The 17,908-nt window shown below is 37.7% G+C and overlaps 1 protein-coding gene across 5 annotated transcripts in view; it reads right to left on the bottom strand.

Moving 5' to 3' along the window:
- Nucleotides 1-4,560: 4,560 nt before the first annotated feature.
- LOC139477662 (vinculin-like) overlaps nucleotides 4,561-17,908 on the bottom strand; it is a 191,608-nt gene continuing 178,260 nt past the window's right edge. For all 5 annotated transcript variants that reach the window (XM_071260038.1, XM_071260039.1, XM_071260041.1 and 2 more), the window contains one exon: nucleotides 4,561-7,240. In XM_071260038.1, coding sequence (XP_071116139.1) covers nucleotides 7,074-7,240 — 167 coding nt within the window. In that variant the 3' untranslated portion in view covers nucleotides 4,561-7,073. The remainder of the gene's footprint in view (nucleotides 7,241-17,908) is intronic.

Raw genomic sequence — 17,908 nt, 5'->3', positions numbered from 1 at the left:
TAAGAGGCGACTAAGGGGATCGGGTGGTCATGATCGCTGACTTGGTTGATGCATCGTTGGTCGTGTCCCAATTGCGTAGATCGATGCTGATGATGTCAATCACTGGATTGTCTGGTCCATATTCGATTATTTACAGACTGCTGTCATATAGCTAAAATATTGCCGGGTGCAGCGCTAAACTACAAACAAACTAAACTTCTTCTTAGGAGGCTGTTTGTATGACGAGTCTTTCTGGTCCAAGGAACGCTTCTAGGGGTGGGAAGATCCATGAGTCTTGGCATTTAGGCTGATAGTTGATGCTTGAAATTGTTCTGTTGTATCTTGTCTGACTTCGTCTATTACATGTCCCAGTTCCCCGTCGAATGACGTGGGAACAGATATTAGTTGTGACATTATCGACCTCTTGGTTTGGTTAGAAACAGCTTTAGAACGAATCTCAGCGAGGAGTTGTTAAGACATCCATACTTGGGTGGAGAGTAAGTCTTCCTGCATTCTTACAATAGTATATATTTGGCTGTGGATGAGTCCGACTTGATCAGTCCTAATAGTATGAGGCGTGTCTCCGGTTATGCCTTCATAAGATGTCTGTAATGGTGGAATGATGTGTCTGATTCCGGTGACAAACCAGTTGATATATATATCAATTGAATATCTGGAAACCGATGAAACCGATGACAGATCCTTAATTCGCGTAGCAGGTAACGTGACATTAGTACTAGGGTTGCGTACAAGCTTTAAAAAAATCTTCATCCAAACTGGGATTGTCCGGAAGTGGAGCACAGTGCGTCTTGTATAACTTCCGTTTCAATGGCGATAAGGGTACTGGTTCTTCATGTCTAAGCTTGAGCAGATTTTCAGATATCTGGCCAATTACCTTGCCTGCATATAACTCGGCCAAGGTTATGTCTGGTGGATGTGTTAAAAGGATATAGGAGCATGACATCCCCCATATTCCGGCATCTGAGGTGGCGAATTTTCTGTCACAGGTATTTGGACTACAGGAATCTTCTTAGCCAGAGCTGTCCGTCTTATCTTCACCATTTCTTCGTTGATTTCTGAGAACTTCGTCTCAAACATCGTCTTCATCATATGTTGTTGTTGCTTGGAGATATCGTGTATCATGTTCATAGAGAGCGCAAAAGATAGTTCTGCTGGCGATGTTTTCGGGGTCTGTGAAACTTTCTTAAAGAATCAGAATAGTATCTCTGTGAAAGGATATTCCTGGTTTGGTAAAAACAGAGGTCAGTGCGACCCTAGGGCGAAACGGGGCTCAGGAGGAGTCGGTGCTTCTTTTAAAACCTCACTTTTACAATGTTTTAATGTGCACATTTTAGAAACATGATACGGACGATATTATTTGGTTTAGACTATCGCATAAGTCTGTGAAAGATTTTATTTTGGTGTTGTGTGTGTGGTTCATCCAGGCTAAGTGATGCTGAACTTTTTTTCGAGACATTGCTTGAAAAGTATTAATTGTATCAAAATGAAGGTTTCACAATTATTTGCGGGGACTTTAATGTACGGGTGGGGTCAGAAATAGACTATTTAGCCGGGATGAACGATGTGCCCGACAGAGATGTCATAGACCATACTGATAATTCTCATGGTTCTCTATTTTTAGATTTTCTCATTAACTGCAATCTGTGTGTGTTAAATTGCCGTATTGGAAATCATGACTATACATATGTTAAAAATGGATGTTCGGTTGTAGACTATATTGTGACCCCACATGAGAACTTACCTTTGTTTACTGATTTTAATGTCACGAGAATGACAAGCTTTGTTGACGCCTCGTCTGTCCCTGATCACTCTGTTATTACTTGTGATGTGAGGATTCCTAGTGAGGTCAGTAGTCCTCGGTGTGATGAACCTTTACCTGATTGCTATAGCCGTAAGAAATATAAACAAAGTAGGATTGATGACAATATTTTTGACGATACGAGTCCAGGGAGACACGGTTGTCACCGATAAGTCGCGGGTTTTAGATGCATGGAAATGTGAGTATAGCTCGTTTAACGCTGATCCAGAGGGTGAATTTGATGAATCTTTCTATGATCAGATCAAGGACGAGTTAAGTAACATGATTGTTGACCCCCCTCAGGTAGATGTAGACGTAAACAGTCTGCAGGCCTCTATATCACGCGATGAGGTACTACGCTCTGTTGGACGCTCTAAGTGTGGTAAGGCCGTAGGCTGTGACCTTATACCTGCAGAATGATACGTGTGTTGACATTCTGCACCGGATTTTTACTTACTGCTTCGAGAATAATGTTTGTCCAGATATTTGGCATGAAAGTATAATAACACCTTTTAAGAAACCGGGTAGTGACCCCAGAGATCCTCTTGGCTATCGTGGTATATCACTACTTTCCATTCCCTGTAAGATATATTCAGATATACTAAACTCTCGTTTCACAAGTTGGCTAGAGGATAATGACATACTGGCTGAGGAGCAAAATGGATTTCGAAGTAAGCGTAATACTATTGAGCACATATACACTTTGTTTTCAGTAATTAATAACAGGAACTCTTCAAAGTCCTCTACATTTGTCTGCTATATCGATGACATGAAGGCCTTTGATCGTGTTAATCGAGACTGCTTATGGTACAAACTGATGAAGTTAAGAATCAATGGTAACGTTTATTCCGCTGTAAAGTCTTTATATGACAACAGTGTATCCCGTGTATCGGTAAATGATCGGCTTACTGAAATGTTTGACATACAGAGCTGTGTCAGGCAGGGATGTGTCTTGTCTCCATCACTATTTTCAGTATTCATTAATGACCTGGCCCATGAGATAAACAATCTAAAATGCGGTGTAGTCTCCTCAGTCTTTTGATGTATGCTGATGACATAGCATTAATTGCGCCAAAAGAACATTCATTACAATCAATGCTTCACTGTGTTGCTGATTGGTGTAAGAGTTGGCGAATTCAAGTTAATACCAGCAAAACTAAAGTAGTCCATTATCGGCCACCATTTGTGAAACGAACATCATTTGAGCTTCAGTGTGGCAATGACAACATTGACATAATTATGCTCATCATACAAATATATTGGTTTATGGCTAGAAGAACGCTTAAATTTGAATTCTACAGCCAAAGAAATTGCCAAATCCACGAGTAGAGCTCTTGGTGTAATCATAAGTAAATTTAAACTATTTGGAGGAATGATACGCTGTTTAATAATCTTGTTCAACCAATTTTATCATATGGCTCAGTTATTTTTGGCAATCGAGAATTCAGTTGTATAAACGCAGTTCAAAATAAAGCTTGTCGTTTCTTTCTCGGGGTGGGTAAATATACTCCAAATTTAGCTGTCCGGGGCGAGGTGGGTTGGCTTGCTCAGCTCACTAAACAGAAAATAGAAGTTTTCCGATTTTGGAGAAAGATAAACTCTGTTCCGCCATCTAGACTTGTTTCACAGATTCGAAATTGGCCTCTTACCTTCCGCAAATCATGGGATAAGACAGTTAATGCAATGTTTATATCACTACAACTTCCATCTATGGATTTGTTTCATTTCTCTATTAGTGAATTCCATCTTATCACACGCACTTTGACATGTAATGACGCCGATTGTTGGTCACGTGATTTATGGAATGACACTGGTCATGAACATGGGAATAAGTTGAGGACTTTCAGACTCTTTAAGAATACTCTAAATGCGTCGACCTATGTCCGCTCTGTTTTAGACAGGCAGCAACGCAGTACCTTGGCAAAACTACGCTGCAGTTCTCTCCCTTTGGAGGTTGAAGTTGGTCGGTACTCCCGTCCAAAGACACCACTACACCTCCGTTTATGTAGGTTATGTAACCGCCAGTGTGTCGAACACGAAGTACATTTCCTCACAGATCTACTCTGATCTACGATATGACTATTCTCATTTGTTTCATCCAATACATACTTGTATAAGAAGTTTAACCCCAGAAGACCAATTTATATATGTTATGCAGAATGATAGTCTACCTATTCCCCTAGCCGCAGTTGTTACTGCTATGTATAAAGGAAGAAAATTTCAACTTGCAATGTAAATAGTGCACTTCTGCTCCATAAGTAATTGTTATTCTTCCTTATAGGATTTAACCACATGTTTATACAAGTCTAAATATATTTAGTTTTGATGGTATTCTTCCTTTAAGGATTCCTCAACAGTTACAAAAGATATTAACAATGGGACATCTTCAAATAAGTACTTATAAAATAGTTCTGTTGCCACACGTTTGTATATATTTCGCATTTGTATCTCACTAAAGGATGCTAGTATAATCTCTTTACATAAAACTGAGTTATTTTTTGTCTCTGGTGTCTCATAGGCCAACTGGCCGGGTGGTATATTTTATATGTTGTTATGTACTTTGAATGTATGTTTTTTATACTGTGTGACAGCAAATAAAATATTATCTTTTTTATCTTATCTTTGACTACATGAGGAGAACTCTAAAAAAAACTAATTTTACTTGTTCCGAGGTATACAAAATATGAACTGTATTTCTCAGTTTGCAATAATACATGTGTAAAATTAATAAACAAAACTTGCACAGTTTTTTCACATTTTATTGTTTATTGAACATGCATCTACAAGTATGACAAAAATATGGTAATAGATGATATTTCTACTAATTAATGATAAGGAGATAAAGCTACTTTAAAATAAAGTATACTGGTAGTATATTTAAGGAAGTGTGTTATAGAAGTTCCAATTTGAAAACAAATATATATTAATATTGGGTGTCATTTGTACAAATCTTGACAAGCACCATAGACTTATTCAATTTCTGCAATGACAAAACATATTCTGCAGTTAGGAAACCAACACATTAACTGAATTTTTTTTCTTTGGTTCACAGATCATTAATTATTATGCAAAAATCATACTTAGATAAACAGAAGCAATGGATTTCAACCTGCACAGTATGGAGTATAAATAATTGTACTGGTAAGCAACAAGATTCAGCCTCACCTGTAGAATAATGCCTACATTTGAGAACAGATTTGTTTATTTAAAAATAGTTCAAAAACATTGTACCATGGCAGTGTAGCTCACCTAGTTATTATTTTCCAAACTTCATACCCTATTCATAATACATGATTACTATTATGTCAGTAACAGGGTGTAAACGATTTTTAAAAAATGAATGAGCTTTTACACTTGGAGATGGAAGACATGATTCCAGGCTACCTCGGAAGTGACCTTGACCTGTGGCAGACACAGCACATTAACCAACACAAGTCGCATCTCCCCTAATCCTACAGAAAGTATATACCTACTGAGATTAATTATTAATGCAGGAGATATGTTTTGAGTGAATGTAACCACAAACATTTTTGTGACATTTTTCTATCTCGTGAGCTTGAAATTTGACTGTTCCAAAAGAATTTAGAAGGGCCACAGCAGAATAATAACATCTAATGGAAGTAAAAAATCACCAGAATAGGTGCTAGTTAAATTTCTACAATACCTTCACAGCTCTACTAAAATATACATTTACTGATGCAGTCATTATGATGTTCTCACATGATCCATGCCTGCATACCCCCAGGACACTTCCTCTACAAGACATCATATATGCACCTTACCCCATGCTCTATCGTATACATAGACAGCTCTCTACTGTTCCAGATACAACACTAACACCTGGAAATTGCAAAGCATAATACTCAAGGGCATCATTGCTCAAGAGTTTTGACAAGTGGTAAAAAAAGGGCCAGGAAGATATCCCTCCAGTTAATCTCCCAAGACAATAAGGATTCTAGAATTCTTTACCTTAATCGACAGACCCACCAAAGTAGCCTTGTCATTTTGAAAATGCTTTGATTTTTATGAATTTATTTGAAATTTGAGCTAAAGAACTAAAAGGTCACTAAATATTTCATTGCATCGAGGCTACTCTTAAAATCATGTACAGTTAGTCTTATTCTATCAGGTTGCATTTATCAAAATCATTTGACCTTTGACCTCATTAATACTGAATATTTCAGTTGAAGAAATCATCCATTTTTCATGCTATCTCAAGCACAATCTGTGCCAGTAACCAGTAACCTTGTTCATATTGAGTGATGATGTGATTTCATTATTGAATTTGACATGCATTCATTACTATATTACTGGGTCTTCGAATCCAAAATTGGTGGAAATCCATTAAAACTTGATAAAAGGTATCCCAAGATAAATGTCAATCCTTGTCATGTCATGATCAGTCCAATAATTTGTGACAAGAAAATTTAAGACGAAGACAGACAATTACATGGTCACCTTACTGAAGCTTATAGCCTAGGTGAGCTTCTTAGCAGATTAGGAAGAAAACAGATGAAATTATGGACTATATTGCATTGATCTGAAGAGTACTACCCAGGACCAAGGCCATAATGAATGAATCAATGCCTCAATACCACACCGCTTCATATCATTCTATGATCCCCAAGTACTTGCAGACAAAGTGAGTGAGTTGGGTTTAACACCGCTTTTAACATTATTCCAGTTATATCACTGGTGTCAGCTTAATGTGGGAGGAAAGCCCGAAGTGATGCAGGTCTCAGACTTTTACCACTTTGGTGAAACCCACGAGCACGGGTATGGTGCTGACAAACTTAGAAACATCATCGGAGCGACCTTGCAGACAAAGAAAATTACTACATATTTCAATATTCCATATAGTAGTCCTACAAAACATTCCATGTGAGTCACACCTGTCAACAGATATGTACACAAATGGCTTGAACAGCATGTTTATCTGCCTCCTGCTGCACTTAGTTCACAAATTTGGTTAATGCATTGTGGCCTAAGAGTTAGGGATGCAATAATGCTATAGATAATTCTATCTCTTCTTCAATTACCAATTTCCATTCATGGATCTTACACATCAATACAAAGTTGGATTCCCAGATATACAGAACATAAATGGGTAATATGTTTACACTGTGTCACTGTCCAACAGAATAATAAGTTATAATGTTAAATACAGTTACCAGTATGCTGTGTATATTTGTACAGAAAGTTGTCGATGATATAAGAGTGTTTATAATGACAAAGATCCACCAGTCCATCTTTTCTCTGACTCACATGATGATACTTAGGTATACCATGGTCTCTTACGCAGCCAACGGATTGTGTATCCTGAGTCAATGCGAATTTTGATAGATGCAGCCTCTGCTGCACGCACAGTTTCTTTGACTGCCTGCATTAAGTTCTGTGCATTTCCAACCAGCATCTCCGTCGCTTCCTGATCTTCTTCAGATCCTGCAAATTCATTAAACAACCTTATACATCCATATACAGTTAGGGCAAATATACTAACATTTCTACGATATCAAATATAATTATACACATATTCTGTTATGATGTGTTAGTGAAAAAATACTGCATTTTTCTGAAAAAGAACATTCACATCTCTTGAGTTGCATCAAACAATATTTATTGTTATTAATAATTCAAAGAATACTACCTCTATTACCATACTTCATAGCCATAAATCATGTATTTTGGCTAATATCACACTACGAAATCTTCAGATTTTCAACAGAAATCATCTTCACTTTTAACTATCTATAATCATTTGTACAGATAATAGTATTCACACTTGTTCAAATCGGGAAAACCTATCTTCTTTCCAATGTCAGCCATCCCCAGATGCAAAATATGGAGGCAGAGGGTGGGAATACTCCTGATTTAATAGAGGAAGTATTCTTTGAATTATTAACAATGATAACTATTGTTTGATAATTCCAACAAATACCATAACTCTATTACATCAAAGTGAGAGTTTACCAGAGGGATTGGTGGGTTCAGATATCCAGTAATACCTGGACAATTAACAGCTGACTGGAATAAATTAAGAATAACCACCAACTTTGATCACCAACTTAGGTAATTCCTTCATTCCAGGGTTTTTGAGGTACCTGATTGTCTCATATAAATCTTCCTACTTCCTTACAAAATTCTCAATCCCCCAAAATATTTATAGAACTACTGTTAATTTGTATCCTATTCCCTACTTGTGATGTCATCCATCTATCTTAAGATCTTGAGCTATGTGATCTTCCAATTTTGTTTTGCTCTCGGCGTCATACCAGTACTATTGATGTAATAACCACTTCTGCTGACGTCACTTACATCACTTCTGGTCACCTTGGCACCATGTTGTGACTTCAATAGCAATAAATTGCCATTAACCTAAGTCCTACCCTACAGCCATAGACAATGTGTTATGAAAGGTAACTTACTTTCTCAGGCTGTTGCTGCAGGAAGTCTTCGCCTCCCCCAGTGAAAGTGTTCAGGGACCGCCATGGATAATTCTGAACAAGCTGTCCCACAGACATCATGCGAGACCAATGGATAAGGCCTGGATTTCATGTGACATGAGTGTACCGAACACAGGAGTAGCATAGGACACATAGGACAAAGATGACGTTCATCTAAATCCTTGCTGAGAGCTAGAATCGTTTACTGTTGATGACCAAGTCTTCCTAGAGTTGTAGTCTGTTTTCTTTGCTACAAACTCAGGGAGAGTTTTTATGGTAATAGAGCTCCCTTCCAGTGAGTGCATGAGACTGGAAAAGTAAATAGCATGCAGTTCCAACACTCAAGATGCTGTGGCAAAAGCTGTGAGGAAGACTGTCTTGGGTCTTTTGAAGTAGGGTAACTGTTGACAAAGTTTCAAAGGGAGCCCCCAACAAAGCCGATGCTACAATTGAGAGGTTCCATTTAGAGAAATTGCATGAGACCTAAACATCTTCCAATAGGAAAGATCTCTTCAATCTGTTGAGAGTATGATAATCTCTAATTTTAAGCATGTCAAGTTAGAGAACTGACGTTTGGGTTGTGCCGTGATGCAAGTTGTTATCTTGGTGAAGATAGAGAAGAACATCAGCCACCTTGGGAATTGCTCCCTGATCCTGGTCTTTTGCGTAACTGTAAGAACTTGTTCAATCTGATGTCATGGTGGATGAAGTAGTTCTCTATGACATGTAACCTTGGCATCGACAAATTCGGAGTATCCGGAGTGCCCGCTCTTCTGCGTGATAATTTCCAGGCAGATAGGTTGAGGAAGTTTAGACATCCATATACAATGTCCAATCGATTTGATGCTCCAGGAGCCTGAGGGGATCTTCTACCAGCAACATCAATACTAGGAGACAGAATTTCAGTAATATGGTGGAATTTGCCCTTTTAACAATCAATACGGTACACTAATTTCCATTTTTTTTCATTTAGCTTTTCCAATTAAAACATGCAATTTAAACATACAAAATATGAAATGTATCATTCTCACTTTTAAATATTCTTGTGGTATTACTAGGACATAAACTATATCTACATCGAACCATAAATAAGCATCAGTCACTATGCATAACTTAATGTCTTCAAATGTCTACATGGATGAAATTACAAATTTTAAAGAAAAAAATAGAGTTGTATTAATGTTTGAGTGGAAATGTTTATGTTTTTACACAAGAATTTTTTAATCTTAGCATCAGAATTTTGATAATTTTACCACAGAATACATCTGGGACTGCTATTCGGAAGACCATGGAATCCATCACTTTGATCATTCCTCAATACTCTGTCCAGGAGGTGCCAAGTTGTAAAGGCATAGGTGCCCTATCCATGGACAATGCATTCAAATGAAGTGCTTGGGGATATGGTACAAAGCTGACACACACTGGGAGCTTGTGATGTTGGCATTTGGAGAACAAGTCTAGGTGAGGTGTATCCCATATAATGGTTATCAAGTGAATGTACCATTCCCTGTTCACAATTCATCCCTGCCAAGAGAAACTGTCCGCCAAAATGTTGAACCTCTCTTGAATGACATGCTATCCTCCTGCAAGTTCATCAAGTCGACCAAGGCATACAAACGTGTAGTCTCTTGCATCAATCCAGTCTGTATTATTGCCTCTAAATGTATGCCACTACTGTGGCATTGTCAGTGGCCATCAGTTTTGAAGATAAATGAGTTTTCCACTCATTGAGAGCAGAGTAGATTCCTGGGCTCGATCGTAGCGCCACCAGTGGCTATTACGAGTAATGTCCTTTCTATGCCTCTCCTACTTACCTATCAGATTCAACCTCTCGTATCACTTGCATTTGCTTCAAACAAAACGGTGGCGCCCAGTCAAGACGATCTGATCGATAATCAAGATCTATATTGTGATCAAACAAGTCTTACATCGCGAAGTGCATCAAATCACGTGAGCACTTTGATTAAAAACATGAAAAGATATAGAAAATATCTGTTGACAATGAGTTAGCGGTGCACATGCTTTGCAAATCCTGCAGTCGACCGAAATCTGCATGACACTTTACGAACTGGATTTCGATTTCGATTTCGATGCGCGATTTTGATTTGACTATGCATAGACTCGTTAGCCCAGCCAAAATGTAACTCCATAATACCAGGCTAGTTCGGCAAGGGTGGAACCTGGACTTTTATAGTCAGATAACTCACTTGCCTCGGGAAGATGTAGGCAGACAGGATGTAATACTCTTCATCTCTGTTGATTAAAGGTTGTGATGGTGGATTTCTATGGCTTCTGAGAGTTTTCTTTTTGTGAAGTGGTGGAGAAGATTTAGACTTCATAAAACTGAATTTGATAACTGGAGAATTTTTGCTGCTGGCCTGTCAGGGCTGATTGCTGGATGATACATAGTGACGGGAAGCCAGTGAAGATAGTATTGATGCCTGCTTGATTTCAAGTAATGTGCTGATTAGATGTGAGTCTTGCCAATGTAGGGTAGGGTGATTCTGATGGTGGAGAATTCTAGTCGGTTTGGGTTGGGGCTGAAGTATATTGGAGATGGCCCTCTTGACTAGCGTTGTAGGATATTGATTGGGGTTGGTGAAGACATGCTGCAGATGATGTTGTTAATGTTAATCTGCTGCTTATTACAACATAAGTATACATATAAACCTGTCATTATTTGGCTGTAGTCACTCCAGCTTCTTAACGGTTTAAGACTCTACATCGAATGGTGGCTAAATGCACGAAATTAGAAGTTGTTATCAATAAAGTTGTGTGTTTTCTTATTAACTTACACATTTCTAGAATGCCAATTAAACATGTAACAAATGTTATATTTGGGATAACACTTTCTTAGTAAAGTACAGATTATAGTACTTATAGACTCAACTGAGAAAGTTTTAAACTAAATATAACATTTGTTACATTTGACCACTTTCTATATTTCTTTCATGGCCAATTAAACAGTTAGTCGATAGGGTTTTCTCCAACATTTGGGAGAAGCCTGGTTGCCAGTAATCGTGTTGTCCACTTCCTGCCAGTTTCACCCCTCTGTGGGACAGGCCACACCAGCTTCCAAGTGGTTTCAAGATGGTGACAACTTGTCCATTTTGCTCCCACTTAATTTGTGCTTGTCCTTGCTACATGCCACAAATGTTTCCTTTCAAGAATCCTGACACAGGGCCCTTCTAGTTGAATTCGGATGACTGATTTAAGGTACGGGCACTGGCAGCTAAAGGAATGGTTGAATGGTGGAATCACATCTTGGAGATGACTCTTGGGAAGCTTGCCATTAAATAAGGCTCACTACGGTCCGTCTGGTCTGTTCTGAAACAGCTCTCATGTGAACTTGCAAGGAGAGATAGCTATGTTGCAAGCTGTGCGTTGTCATGATAACAATAACTAAGACTCATAACAGTAACTCTTCTTGCATCTTGACTATTCTGTCTAATGACTGTGTATCAAGCCAATCTGGTCAGTACGTAGTTGAACATCATATGAATCCTTCAAAGGCGGAATTATGTGACGCATGTCACGAACCAATTTATGTAATTCACGATGTTCATTGCTGGCTGGTTAGTGCCATACATCTCCCTGATCTTCATCAATGGAATAGAAATGTTGAGATTTGGAGCTCAAAACAACTTGTAAAACTCATCGATGGAAGGTGGGTGCGGTAGAGTCATATCATATGTTCAATAAGTTTCCCTCTTCATCGAATGTGGAGGTATTGCCTTGTCACTACGCAGCTTGGCCAATACCTTGTTGGCCTGTGTAATCAGTGCCGAACCAGAGCAAGGAAGAGTTGTATGCTTACTAACGGAAGATGCCGTCTATGGCAACAAGAGTATTCCATCAGTAGAGATGCAACCTCTTCTTGTCCAGTAGGCTTCAAATGAGGCACAAGATCATTGAGTTCCTGTATCAGGTCTTAGGCCTGGCTCGTAATCCACCACTGGAGGTGATGATTGTGAATCCACCATCATCAATTCAGTACTATAGTCACAATCTGTCCGATATCTGGAGCTGAGGCATGTAAAGAAGATTGATCATTGTTCCTTCATCCTGGATTGGGCCTGGTAAGCCATGGGCCTCATCACTACTGACATATAGCAAAAGCAATTTAGATTTTAAAGTGTGAAGAAGCCCAAAATAACTGTCCTGAGACACCTACGTATATGTGTGTTGCACACACAGGAAAGAAGTGAACTTTTCTTGCTTTGCAAATGCATGACTGCTTCTGAAAGCAAGACACTATTTTCTACAGAACTGATTATGGATAGTTGATAGTGACTATGACGTCAGTTGAAAATATGAAGATTTCATGGTATGTTAGACAAAATACAGAATTTATGGCTACGGTGTAATAATAGGAGTATGGTATTTGTAGGAATTATAACACTATATCTTGTGACCTTAACCTTTGATCTTTTCATCATGTGCCAAAAGAATTTTCGAAAGACATTTGAAAGAAGTCTGTGGAAAAAGTCTCTATTTTCAATAAACTCTTTGTTGTTGTCATTAGAAAGATCAGTGGTGGCAATTACAATCAAGTTCCAACAAAAGCAAAAAGCAGTTATATTACAATAGACAACATATGGTGCTGTACGTTGTCACATGAACAACTGTCCTTGATGAGGGCAAGCACAGTGGCAGGCTTATCTCAACGGTACTGAATTACAGGTGGGCATTTCCGAAGGCTTGTTGGAACTTCTCAGATGGATATTCCATCCTGCAGACAACTATTGCACGATCCCTATACTGTTGACTTATGCAGAACAAATCTGTGCCCCTTGCACTTCTGTTTAAAATTGTGGAATCATGTTCCAAAATTATTAATTTGAACACATCAGGGCAAGGAGACTTTTGGACCCTTTATTGTGGCCCCTTTGAGACAAGAACATGCACCAACAAAAACAAGGAACATAAGAACACCCTTGGGGACATGGAACAGATCATATCTGTATCCAGGTCCTCACACGTCATTGTGTCTCAAGAAACCATGCAGCTAAGGATGGCAAGCAAGGTAATACACCATGTAACAGAAATACCTAGCGCAATCAGACCACGAGAAAGATTGATAACCAACCATACAAATGGAGTGACACTTCACAGACCCTCATAATTAATTAATACAAACACATGAGTTAATTACATTATGTTTTGATCACCTGCAATGAATATCTGTATAATGCTGTTTCCTATAATGCTGGGTTGGGATGCAGCTGCAGTCTAGCTGTTGAGCCAAGTCTTTCACATGTTTTTCACCCATTGTTTTTCCTATTCTAATTCAGTTCTACCATATTTGTATTTGTTCAGGTATCACATACCTATTTTTTACATTCATTTGTTTCACATATATAGAAAATGCTGCTAAACGTACATAGCTGGTTTGATACCAATATTTTGTGTTACCATTTTTTTCATGCTTTTATTTTTGTGGATTCTTTCTTTCTCTTCTCTGCCTTTGCGTAGTGGTGTTTTTAGAATTTAAGGTCAGTCTTGGTCTGTGTTGTATTTTTCACCTCAAAAACTTGGTAACCGTTCTCAGTAAATACAACTTTAACCATCACACAAGTGAAGGTACCATGCTGAAAACAGGATCGGAATACTGTGAGCAATGTTCAAAGACAACATAGCTGGGACCATTCATACAAAAGTTTAAAGCTTCATCGACCTTGTAGTTTCCACAAAGTTAATGACTGACCAGAGAATGACTTGACTTTTAGCTCTGTGGTTTCAGAGGAGTATGTAATGTAAAACCATTGGAAAATTTTAAAGACGACAAAGCGCCATGACATAAGCTCACTCTACAGTCAGTAAGGTGAGCTAAAAATCAAATTTAAGGTGTTGGTCTTAACCTTGTGTATATATACTTTCACAAAGATACATGCTTAAAAAAGTGAGCACATATATCCATTTCAAAAAGGTGACCATTTTTTAATTAGATCAGAATTTTGTGGGAATGTCTGGGGTTATTCATGCCAACTTCAGCTTCATAGTCACCTATTTGATAGGAAATTTAACACAATTAATAGCATACAGCAGATCGATGGAAGAACGAACGGATGACAGGCCATGACTTACGTTCACTTGAACTTTATACTCCATAACCATGCAAACTAGGCCACATGATCAAGCTGTGTGCATGCTTAACTAATCTCAAACACACAGCAAAACCAATCGTCCACAACTACCTTGTTGGACCTGCATGTCAAGGCCAGCCAGAGTGGTAGGGGCTGTTACAGACAGATTAAGTCGCACAAATTATATACACAACAAAACGCAGATGGATCAAAGACCCTCAAATTAGAAATCCTTTTGTACTTGTGCTCAACTGTGGGTATGTGCATGTGTCACTTCTGACTGGGAACTCTGGTGCTCATTGTTAATGACATGGACCAGAAATTAAAGACATGCTACCAATATTTCATATGGCAGACTTTGTAAAGATACATATCCTAACTATGTATATATAGTTAACCTAAAGTTCCATGCCTCTAGAAGTAACCAGGCCTGAGAAACTACCGGTATTGACATGTTTTACACAAACCTGAATGGTGACCTGGACCTTTGGACATATTTGGACCAAACCTTTCCTAGGCAATTCCACATTTTATAGCATGTATACACTGAGCCTTATGATAAATGCATTAATATCCTTTTGAGAAAGTGTATCCACAAACATTTTAGCAACATTTCTCTATATCATGACATTGACTGTGTCATTGCACATGCCAATAGAATTTACAACAATCTTGTGAAATAAATCCATTGTAGATATCCTTCGTCAATAACCTTTGCACCATATTAAAATAAGTGAGTTAGTGAGTGTATTGCTACTTTTAACAGTATTCCAGTCATATCAAGGTGTGTCAGCTTAATGTGGAAGGAAGGCCTTAATAAAGAGGATGTATGATACAGGTACAATCTAGTCCCATTAATCCTACATGGATGGTTGCATATGATTATGTGGGATTAATGAGAATGTCAGATAAACAAAATAAAGTAGCATCAACATCGGACAATTACACGATAGATAACGATACCAAAAAAAATGAAATATTCATATTGTTATGTTACATTTAGGGGTGACTATTGAGGCACTTTTGACTATTGCGATACTATTGCAATAGTTAAAACAACTATTGCGATACTATTGCGATTGTGGCCCTACTATTGCGATAGTTTTCACTTGCAATTATAGCAGGTTTTAGCAGCATATATTTCACCATTTTGACTGAAACCATCAAAATAATTATAACTTTCTGATACTATTTGTAAAGAAAAACAAGAAATGAGAAGAAAACAAGTTCAAATTGACCTCTCAAAAACATTTTAATACGAAATTTCACTTCATGTAACTTGTAAAGTCTTAGGTTACTGCAGTGTTTTAGGACCAATGTGAATGAATGTGATTGAATGACTAGTATTTGACTATACAAACTGTCAAACTAATTGTCACATTGGCATTCACTGAATGACTAAATGCGATTCAACATATCAGTTAGGAAACAAAGTTGACAAAAACTGACATGTGGCATCTGCCATCTTGTCAATGTTACCTAGCGACAAGTAGCTAAGGGACGTAATTCTAAATCAAGCAGACAAAGTAGTGCAATCCAAAGGAAAGCATGACAGAGGTTAGATGATCATAGGAGTTGTTTCTATGTTTTTTAAGAAAGTAAATGTACCAAACAAATTAACTATCGAAACTATCGATAGTTAGACAAACTATCGCCAATAGTATCGATTGTTTCAAGTTGCAATCGATAGTGTACTATCGTGAGACAAGCAATCGCAATTGATAGTTTGATGTATCGTTACACCACTAGTTACATTGTTAGAGGAATATGTTTTCTAATCATGCAACCTCCAAAGCTTAACATAAAACTAATGTTACATGCCGTATGACTGATTCTAAATACTTTAAAAAGCATAGTCTGGAATGGAAGTCACCAGTTTTTATATTTCACAATTATCTCAAAAGGTGACATTGATGTGTTTAAAGCCTAATTTTGTTCTCCTTTTCATCAATGAATAGCTCAACAAATTTAGCAACAGCGTGTTCTAATGGCATCTAACTTCACCTGGAAACTACAAAGTTATTTCTTCTTTTGTTTGCAGATGATATGTTACCGTAAGTGTGGGGTTTATGTGATACCCTTTTCCCCTCGGCAACTGTTCTTATCAACAATTCCTTGGACCTGGGGATGACATAGCTCTCTCAAAGTACAAGTCAGTTTGGTTTCTCAAAGTCCGTTTATTGGAGATGGAATTCTTGAATATCACACAAGAGGTCCTCAGGGGTGTTTCGGTTGCCTTACCTATTTATGAACCATGTATATCTAGGGATAATGTAGAAGAGTCTGATATACCTTCTTAACATCTCTTAACCCTAACACATTTCTGATCCAGACATCTAATATACCAAGAACCTCTCTGGTTAGACATGAGTCTCTGAATCCCCACAATACTCTCGGACAACTCATTAAATACTATCGATGGTAATTTCAGCTCCTACCACAGAAATTATGTTTAACGTCATGCGAAGTGAGTCATAACACTTATCTCAATTATAGCTAATTTCCATTCCCTCAAACGGTGGACTGAGTTTGTGCTATAAAACTCTTCTTGTCTAAAACAAATCTGTGTACTACCCAAGTTCATCGGTCACATGGACCCATGATGAAAAAGGAATACCACACTAGTTTAGTAAGTCCCAGAAAACTCCCAACAGACCTGTGTGTTTCTACAGTACTTGGTCACGTCAAACTGACATCTTTCATTTGCTATCTCTTGCAGTTAGACCCAATCTTGCTACTTTTCTTTTAACACATGAATAAATATTTCTACCATAGAGAGACACAGAAGCAATCAATGGTATGTCTCACAGGTCGATGGCTTTTCCAAGAACAATCAACCTGCTCGTCTCCATTTACCTCTTTACATATTTACCTAGATCTTGGTAGAATTTCAGAAACACCATTTTAAGTTTAAACCAAAGCCTTTCTCCAAAGTACCCTGGTCATAGATATACATTTGAATATTTCATATTTATTTTTTCATTACGTGTTTGTATCGTTATCTATCGTGTAGTTGTCCGATTTGTTCACGAACGTTGATACTGCTTAATTTCGTTTATCTGACATACACGTTAATCCGACATAATCATATGCAACCAACCATGTCGGATAAATGGGACTTGACTAGTAATGTTTTAAAAAAAAATAACTGGACTACAAAAGCTAATTAATCAGTTGGAATGTTATTGTAAACAATGGAATTTGTCTATAAACATGAATAAGACAAAAGTTATTGTCGCTAAATATGGTGGTACATTAGCTAAAAGAGGGAAATGGTTTATCAAGGGCATTCATTAGATGTTGTATCAGTCTAAAAGTACCTTGGTGTTTATTTTACAAACAGATTATCATGGGAGATGCATTCAAACAAAGCTACAAAGATCTGAACTGTTATTCTTCAAAATATGAAACTTCTTGGTAATAAACCCGATAGTACATTCTTCAAGATTTTTTATACAAAATTATGTCCAATCTTGTCATATGTACTGGAGGTTTAGAAATGTAAAAGAGAGGACATGTACCTAGTACATCCAATGTAATGGTTTACGGAGAAAGGGGACGAAACCCATTAACTATATTTG

Source organism: Haliotis cracherodii, unplaced genomic scaffold, assembly GCF_022045235.1.
Source record: "Haliotis cracherodii isolate W230 unplaced genomic scaffold, xgHalCrac1.p SCAF_34, whole genome shotgun sequence".
In the NCBI taxonomy this organism is placed as follows: Eukaryota; Metazoa; Mollusca; class Gastropoda; order Lepetellida; family Haliotidae; genus Haliotis; species Haliotis cracherodii.
The sequence above is the reverse complement of the archived record's forward strand: the minus strand, read 5'-3'. Positions and strand labels throughout refer to the sequence as shown.